The 9,526-nt window shown below is 33.6% G+C and overlaps 1 protein-coding gene across 3 annotated transcripts in view; it reads left to right on the top strand.

Moving 5' to 3' along the window:
* The first annotated feature begins 2,533 nt into the window (after positions 1-2,533).
* Eb1 (microtubule-associated protein RP/EB family member 1) overlaps positions 2,534-9,526 on the top strand; it is a 93,837-nt gene continuing 86,844 nt past the window's right edge. For 2 of the 3 annotated variants that reach the window (XM_069831087.1, XM_069831086.1), the window contains exon 1: positions 3,085-3,108. In XM_069831087.1, coding sequence (XP_069687188.1) covers positions 3,100-3,108 — 9 coding nt within the window. In that variant the 5' untranslated portion in view covers positions 3,085-3,099. Of the gene's footprint in view, positions 2,721-3,084; positions 3,109-9,526 lie in introns of those variants that run through there. The other variant, XM_069831088.1, reaches the window with a different exon arrangement.

Raw genomic sequence — 9,526 nt, 5'->3', positions numbered from 1 at the left:
ATACAGTCACGAAGCGTGATGTAATTTTTTGTATTTCTCGCAATACAATGCTCCAAGCGGTTAGCAACGGAGAGTACTAGGAACAATACATTGTGTGATAGTAGCGACCCTCGTTGCTAGCAACTAAATTTCAACTCTCATTGGATGCATATTCCCTACGTATTGAGCGTCGTAACTGTATGTGATATTTTATCACTGTATTTATATTATAGACTATGCTTTAACTATATTATAGTTCATATTTAAGTTTGTACTTTTGTATGAACTAATATCAATAAATCTATCACAATCACTATATTAGTTCATACGGTACATAACCATGAATGACAAAATTTTGTTCTTGCATTTAAAATCACATTTAAACAATTCATGCAATAAATTTAGTGTGGAATATTATATTACATTATTATTGTGCCTTATAGAGTTGAAGCCTCGGGATGCTTTTACTTTTAATACAAATATTGTGGTACTTCGTCCTTGTCGATGATAAATTGCAGCTTATATTTTGTGCACTTTCCTGGACAAAGATATAGAATAAAGTGCTGTTTCTTGTATCTTGTCTCTTCTGACATTGTCCCACAAAAATTAATAATGTAGAGCCTGAGTAATTTGTTTTTTTATAGGTCACAAAATTTTGACTCGTGATTACCATCGTTTGTAGGACTGTCACATATATCATACTAAACTAAACCTGAAGCAACGTTTTGTTGCTCTCATTCTGAGCTCTATTGCCACATAGTGGCGCGAGATTCAAAGCATGTTCAGTGTTTGTCACCGATATGTTTAAAATAACTACTGTCTATAGTTATCGATAACACTATCAACAATATTAATAATTAAAATTACTGTTTTTAAGAAAGCGCGAGCTAATGACGCTGGTATGAAATGCCACTCGTAATGCACGTGGTGCTGCAAATGAACTGGGAAGTTTGGCTACACTGTCTCCGTGGTTCTGTTGCCAGATTTTTGTTAGCAAATGACATTTTCATGTGAGATCCAATGAAAAGCTCCGTTCTCCTTCCCCCCTCCGCCCCGCCATACTCAACTTGTCATCGCTGCACAGGCTACCCCTCTAACCCACACTTTCCTTTCGCCTTCCAACTACTTCCTGTTTAGTCGGTTCATAACCTGGCTTTTAGTATAGGATTTCGAATCAGGGCAGGGTGTAGACTATCTTTAATTTCATTTTTTAATGGATATTTACCTTTGTATATGTATGGAAGGGAGATCTTTGTTGCAGAGCTAAGGCACAGACTATTTTCAGGAATTCCTATGTAGGCTAAACATTTCTCTGTTGAGATTTCTTAAGAGTGAGTGAGAGAGAGAGAGGAAGAGTGCAGAAATATCGACATCCATAGATATAAATAATAAATTGTTTGTAACTTTCAGATTTATATTTAGAATCTCCTTCACAATTCGTATGAAATAGCTAGCAATAACTGCTAATTTCCTCTAATTGTGATTCTGGCTGATAAGTACCTCTATTATCATGCAGTACATCTCACTTGACGATGTGTCGGAGGAAGAACAATTATTTGTATGCATCTGTAACATGTAGCTAATCGGCGATGTATGCAATGGTGGGGGAAAGGAACTGTCCACTTTACCTCATTATTTTCTGGCCTAGTTGCCTCATAAGTGGTGCTTTTTGTATCACTTGTGAGGTTTAGACCTGTCTTCGGACAGTTCACTAAACAACTGCTAATATTGGTGTACCGGTAATTAATGTGAATTCAATGTGCTATTTTCTAAGTCTTCTAAGGTGGGAGAAAGAATTTGGAATAAATTACTAATGTTATGAATATTAAGAATAATAAATACATAATTACAATATAATATGATACACTAATAAAGAGACTAGTATGGTATAGGACATACTGTACAAAACATGTAAGATGAGTAGCAATGACATTTCTTTATAATTGTTTTCCTCCAATTCGCCCATATCTACTGTACCAACTACAGTATCACTACATCTGTTGTATTGAACATCTGGTTTAATTGACATATCATCAATGATTGAGGAACCGAGTGTTTCTTCTTCTCCCATCAAAAATTAATCAGCTGCTCAGTTAATCGTTGAGATCATGTAATCACATGACGGGACTTGACAAAGAAATCTTTCCACTTTAAATTTTGGATCACAGAGTTTTAATTGTATTATATATTTGTAGTTATAAATCGGCAGCTAATAGACGTGAATTCACATAGAACAAAAACTTAGGTTCAACTCATCTCGTCGGGATGTGACTTGCATCCACTTCTTACTGTGCTCACTGTAACTCGGGAATCCATGGAAAGAAACTCTGGTACCTTTAATATTTTTACTGGTACAAAAAAGGACACAGCAATACATCATTTTTACTTAAAATACAATACATTAGACGTATTAAACAGAAACATATCACCGAAATATCCACATGCTTACAAAAGAACTGTTGTCTACTTGCTTCTCCTTTGTGTGGTGGGTGACTACCGCTCAAGCGGCCGTTTGAGAAGTTACAGAGCGGACAGTACTTCGGCTGATCTGGCCGGTTATAATACATGTAGGTCTAGTTTCGGAACCATTACATCGAGTCAAATATTACCTCAAGTGCCCAATTTTACGAACGGGCCCGCCCTGCTGAATGTCAGAATTCAGAAATTAGAGTCGTTTGTTCAAATATAAATGTCATCTTAAATCTTAGAGTGCAAATATTACACAGCATTGTCATTTCGAGGTATGTATGGGGATGAAATTAGAGTGTTGAAATGCTAATTATTGAAAAACTTAGACCGGTGGTAACGTGGATTGAACGATGTAACGGTTACTTCGTAATATGTAATACAAGTAATAAACGAAATTGTGTGATAAAATGTAATTCCCACACAAACATATTACATATAACAATAAGTGAAATAAAGTAAAATATTTTAGATGTGACGTTCTTATGTTGTATTATTGGGGTAGGTCTGGACTTAGCACTTTGGGCGGTCAGGTCAACGTCCATGCTTAACCATGAAAGTGTTGCATCTTTTACGCTATTTTGTAGTATTGAATATATATTAAATACAAAACTGAGAGGAGTTATGCAAGCTCGCACAGTTTTAAGTTGTGTGATGGATGTTGTAAGCTTATTAGCCTATTTCTCTTTTTTCTTCAGATGCGTTGAAATATTACCCATTTTTTTATTCGCATGAATCTTCTTTTGAATTAAGTTTACAGTTGATGTGATGTTTTATCCTTTCATTTGAGTTTGAGTTTTGATTGCAGCCCAAAATGGGTCACTGCACCTATACCGGCATTGTGACTCATCCTGGTTACAATGGGAACATGATGTTATCCCTAGCCTATATTATTTTCGTGTTTTCATGCGTGTCTTTACAGTTGCATAAATCGGTGTTTAAAGTATTGTAGTGAAATTATATTTCAGATATTACAGTGCTATATTTCAGTAGGTATGCTAGTATGACTACTAGCCATTGTGATTGTAGCACTTTTCTACATTAAACCATGCTTTTGATGTACCTAAACTTTGAAGTGAACTACCATCTTTAGAGGCAAGAGATTACTCACTTATTCCCATCCTCTTCTACCTTTTGGTGTCGAGGTTTTGCAAAGAGCTCGCCATTGTTTGCGATCTACTGCAATCTTTTTAGCTCGTTCTAAGGATACTCCTTTTCTTGCTAAGATCTCTTCTACGCTGTTGTTCTAGGTCTTTCTTGGTCTCCCTCTCAGTCTCTTTCTTCCCAACGCACTAGCTCTGGCTTCCCGTATTTGTATAGGTATTCTTTCATCACTCATTCTGTTTAAGTGTCCATACCATCTAAGCTGTAGGCCTACTTGTTCTACTTTGTGTTGGAGGAATTTAACATTTAGAGACATACTTATAGTTTTATTTGTAATTCTCTTCTTAAGTAGCTACTTCATTTCCATAGTTTGTACATCTCTCTTGACTTTTTCCCCCAATTCGCAAGATTCACTTCCATATGGAAGTGTTGGGATGTAGATTGATTTGTATACAGTCATTTTTGTTCTTTCACTTATTTTCTTTTACCTAAAAAAAACCTCTATTCGTTACATATTAGAGGTTATTGGTATTCCTTATTCTGGTATTAAGTTCATCAATTCTTCCATCATTATTAATCTTAACATCTAAGTACTTTACTTGTTCTAAATTTTTACCCTCCATAGTTTTTATAGAGTCTTTATCCTCTCTTCCTATTCTCATGACTTTGGCAAGAGATTACGAGATGCACAAAAAGAAATAGCAATTAAGTCCTACCATGAAAATTTCCAGTACAGTACTGTCAACCTATTTTTATTCCTGTTTGTAGGCTATATTTTGTTATCAACTCTAACTGTTCTGTGCTAATGAACTAATGAAAATGGTAATAAATTATTTTTAACTATTTTTGTCATTTTTGTTCTCTCACAACTGTATTTACTGGCTATCTTAGAATCTTCAAATAATTATCCTACACAGTCAGCTGACAATTGTGAGGATTCTTGACACAATGCTATAGAAAGTTTAGTTTTGCCTTAGCCTATTTATATTGTCTGCTTCTTTACTTATACCACTCTTTAAAAACGTACCTTTCTGCATTGTTGAGTAAATTAATTTAAATTTAATGTAATTATTTAGACGAAAATGGTTAGTAGTGACAAAATTATACAGGTGACGCTAATTTTCTATCGGCGGGACTTTTTGGGTCCCTCCTCAATTTGAAGCGGGACGTGGGATTTTTATATAAAAATTGGGACATCTGGCAATCCTGGTGTAAACATTCTTATCATTCATAATGTAGCAGGTCAAAGATACATTTTTTAAGATACATTATTATTCAAATATTAAAAACGTTTTGCTTCTTTGACATGGTTTACATCTTGTCCCATATTGTAGTGAAGCTCTAATAACAGCTTCAAAAGGAAAACTACAGACAGTCAGCTTCAAATTATGCTGTAAGAAGATTAATAAGTGGAGCAATGAAGACAACTCCAACTACAACTATGGCAGTACTTGAAGTACTTACAAACAACCAAAATATTTGTAAAGAGTTAGAAAAATAAATTTTAAGACAGTATGAAATGTGAGTATAGAACAAAAGGGTATCGGTAAACAGACTCAAAACACAAAAGAACTTTTTGACTATTGCGAAAGATAAAACAAGAGTTAGAAATCCCACACCTGGCGGCTCATATTAATAGAGAACCCACTTAACAATCAATGTAACATAACTTAGTCTATATTTAGATCAAAACTTAAAACATTCAGATTCTGACACAACAATAATGAGAGCTCTAAGACTAGAAACAATTGATTCAAAATATCCACATACAGAATGGCTGCAAATCTTTACAGACAGATCACTCAAATCACCTGAAGATGATGTTAGAGTAGGGTTGCCAGATGTATGGTTATAGCTCTTTTTATTCCACGTACATTGCGAGTCTTGAACCATATGCTAAATGTTTCGTTTGCAAATTCCAAATCTCGCGCGCAGTACCTAGGTTACATTTGCAGTGTATGTGTGGCTAACGAGAAAGACAGGCTATGACGCGAATCAAAATCACATGGTTATCTTTTGGTCTAGTCATGCCCATCATGACAATCACCTAATATAAATACATGTTCAAAGTTTTAAAAAAGATAAAGGAATTGCTATATTAAACGCATGTTAAATGTGCATTTATATACAAACTTGTTCAATGTTGACCATGTTATGACTAAGAATGTGATGTCGCTATGGCATGAATTGGAGTCACATGGTTATCTTGGTTTAGTCATTACCATCGGACAGTCGCCTAATATAAATACACGTTCAAAGTTCTAAGAAAACAAAGGAATTGCTATATTAAACTCATGTTAAACGTGCATTTATATATAAACTTGTTCATTGTTGACCATGTTATGACTAAGAATGTGACGTCGCGGAGTAGCCTGTGTTTCTCATTAGTCAGGTGCAGTATGGTTGGTGGCGGCATAGTAATATGTATGCAGTACCAGAAAAATTTGTGTATGTTATAGATTAAACTGATGCACAAAAACCGAGAAATATTGTATTTGTAATAAAGCTCTTGCTAAACTTTTTCCTACGGCAATTATTTTCAGTAATGGCTACAAAATGGAAGGATGGAAAAGAATAGAATGCTGCAAATCTGATAAAATATCAACTTTTTGTATAATGTATAATGATGAAAACTGTAGTGAATTTTACAAAAAGATTTTGTTATATAAATAAATAATTAAATATGGCATATTCAAGTGGGAAATACAGGTTAAATATAGGAATACTGTATATAAAATGAAAAAGTTCACAATATAATTTTATTATATGATGCAATAAATAATTACAATATATAATGCATAAATCATAAGATTAATTGTATTAATTAATATGTAATACATTGGTTGGGTCACTGACTGAGAAGAAATTGCCTACTGAAGGATGCACTGGAAGGAATGGTGAAAGGGAGAAAAATTCGCGGCAGAAGAAAATATCAGATGATAGACAACATTAAGGTATATGTATCATATGCAGAGACGAAGAGGAAGGCAGAAATAGGAAAGATTGGAGAATGCTGGATTTGCAGTGAAAGACCTGCTTTTGGGCAGAAAACTTGAATGAATGCTCATACTTACAGGCCTACACTCAGTGTTTTTTCTAAGAAACAAATGTGGATGAAAGGTGTTCCGTATTTCCCATCTCAAAATCTGGCAAACCTTTCTAGAGCTGTAGTTACTTGCCTTCTTTTTTTTCTCAGTTTATCATAATGTTGGTCCATATTCAACAAAACTTGATGGATAAATAACAGCTATCTACATATCTTTACAGAATCCATTATACAGTATAAGTAAATTTGAGAAAAAATAGTTGTAATTTTGTCAGATTTACGAAGCTGCTAACAAGCAATAGCTGGGTCATCAACTTTGAAAAGCTTCAAAATCCAGAAATCTAGAAAAATTATAAATCATTGATCAATTTAAAAAAGATCATTAGTATACAGTGGATTCCCTCACATTGTAATATACACGGAAATGGAATGGCTGATCCCTGAGAAAAAGATGTACGAACAATAATGCAGAAACGAAGCCAGTCATTTTCCTTCCATTCTTTGAAACAAATCGTCCACAACAAATTTCATTTAATCCAGAAAAAAGAAATAAAAGACAAAATTAAAGGCAAATCGTAGGAAATAATATTAAAAAATCCTGAAGAAATTCCACAAGCACCCCAAAATTCTGGTGTCACTTTGTTTAGATCAGCATTTCTCAAACTATGGTCAGCGGACCACCTGTGGTCCTCAAGGTCTGCCCTTGTGGTACTTCAAAAAAGACAGAAGAAAAAATAAAATTCAAACAAATTGCATATCACACTACAGCTGAAAATCTCAGAGTTTGTAAATGACACATGGCAACCACCTTTCACTTTTTCTCCCAGTACTGACATTTTATGAAGTTTATTTACTCTATCCGTCTATTGACTTCCCACTCTACTTTCAGCAACGAAAGAGGAATTTAAAGCACTATGAACATTTCTCGCTATCTTTTCCCTGCACATCTGGCGTCGTGACTGTAACCCAGCTAGGGACTACCTGAATTCATAACAGGACCAAAGTACCGAATCTTTTTATGTATTTATGACTTTCTTAATAATTTGGAGACACCCAATCTGCACATTGAAATGTTCACGTACTGTACGTCGTACACCAATAATAGAACATGCAAAATTGGATCTTTACTTGTTGAAAATCGGGCATGTTTCTGCAGTAATTTTTTTTTTACTTCTGTTTTTACAGATGACGATATAAGAAATTTTCTTCTATGAATATTAACTTAATTAGTTAATACTAATATAAAATTAATTGAATTAAATTAATTTTAATTAATTATTTCTACATTAAAATGTAAGTATACTGGTATTAAAATATGCTACATAAATGATAATTTGCTTTCGAAGGGAACAAGAGTAAGGTGGTCTGCAGAACTGTTCTGACTTAAAAAAGTGGTCCCCACTTCAGAAAAGTTTGAGAAACGCTGGTTTAGATTGATGGCAGGCATGACTGTTATCAAACCATCTAGGTCTACATAGAATAGGAATAAGACCTATTTTATTGTAGTGTATTGTATTTATTTACATTCCATGGTATCCTTACATTGCTTCACAGCTAGAATATGGAACATGTCAAATGAAAAAAAAAACTTAATACTATAAAGTCTTAATTACAGTCACAGTTTAGTGTAAATATACAGAGAAGAGTTTTACAATGTAGTCTACTAGTACAACACAAACTGTGGTAATTATGTATCTGAAAGTACTGGTTTTGGCTTTTTATGAAATTAATGTTTTAAAACTTTAGGAATAATAATCAAAATGTGAAAACACTTAAAAAAAAAAAAGTGAGTGGAAACCAATTGTAGTTTTGATTTTATTATGTTTACTCGGTTATGGATATCAGCCGATTGGAAGTGTTGGTCAGCCATTTTATATTTGTTGTATATAAGAAGACTGGAACCATTTCGAAGTGACGCATGCGCTAAGCTGTAATGGAATGTTGGCGTGAATTTATTTTCGCGTGTACATTCCAGATCAAATCAAGCAGTTTCCTTCGTTGTCTGGTTACAAATTTTGCATATATGAAGGATAGCTTTGGTTAGTTCAGGTTTTTATTAACAATTTCGTGCAAGATTGTGTCACGAGGGTGACGTGTATAGGTTGATATTTGATGATGCCACATTAATTAGATATTCCGTTTTCATTTTCTCTCTGCCATTTTGACATTAGTTGTGAGGATGGAAGGTGCGTGTTCTTCTATGTCTTGTGTTGGTGGTTCGTGTGCAGGTTGTGATAAGGTCAGTTCCCACTGTGATGGGTGTTATGTTCAGAAAGAGATTCTTCGAAATTTAACTGGAATACAATAATTAATAAAATATTTATACTAGTTCTTTTGTACTCCAATGAATCTCCACTTCTTGCTTGTCAGACACAACTAATAATTATTTTTTTCTAACCATTATTTGTCAGGTGATATAAATGAAATAAAAAATGTGACTGGTGTAACATGAAAAAGACATGCATAAATTAGTGATACAGTTTAACTGATAACACTGTTAAGTTCACAATTTGAATTGTGTTACCTACTTTCAGTGACAGAAAAGTTAAAGGAATCGAGTGATATAGTGGATGTAATTAAAATATTAAGCGTTGCACTTACAATTTAATTAATTTTATGTGACTGGTGTTACTTGTCTGAAGAAATTTCAGATTTTTTTTTTTTTTTGGTTCAAATCAAAGACCACTTATTCTGAACATACATTTTCTGTAGTTCACTACATAGACTTAAGAGTACTGGTAGCCTAATATCAAGGGTAGACATATGTTTTAAAAGTATGCAATTTTTTTAAGTTAACTTTCACTTAGTACATTACAAATATTACAGGTTCAAAATTGTACTTCTGACGCTTTAAAGTAAATTAATACAAACATTTAATAGAAACAATAAAAAATACATTCATAAAATCAAAATAATGTGGTTAGAAAAACA

Source organism: Periplaneta americana, chromosome 7 (assembly GCF_040183065.1).
Source record: "Periplaneta americana isolate PAMFEO1 chromosome 7, P.americana_PAMFEO1_priV1, whole genome shotgun sequence".
Lineage (NCBI taxonomy): Eukaryota > Metazoa > Arthropoda > Insecta > Blattodea > Blattidae > Periplaneta > Periplaneta americana.
Note: the sequence above shows the minus strand (reverse complement) of the source record. Positions and strands in the feature narration are given on the sequence as shown.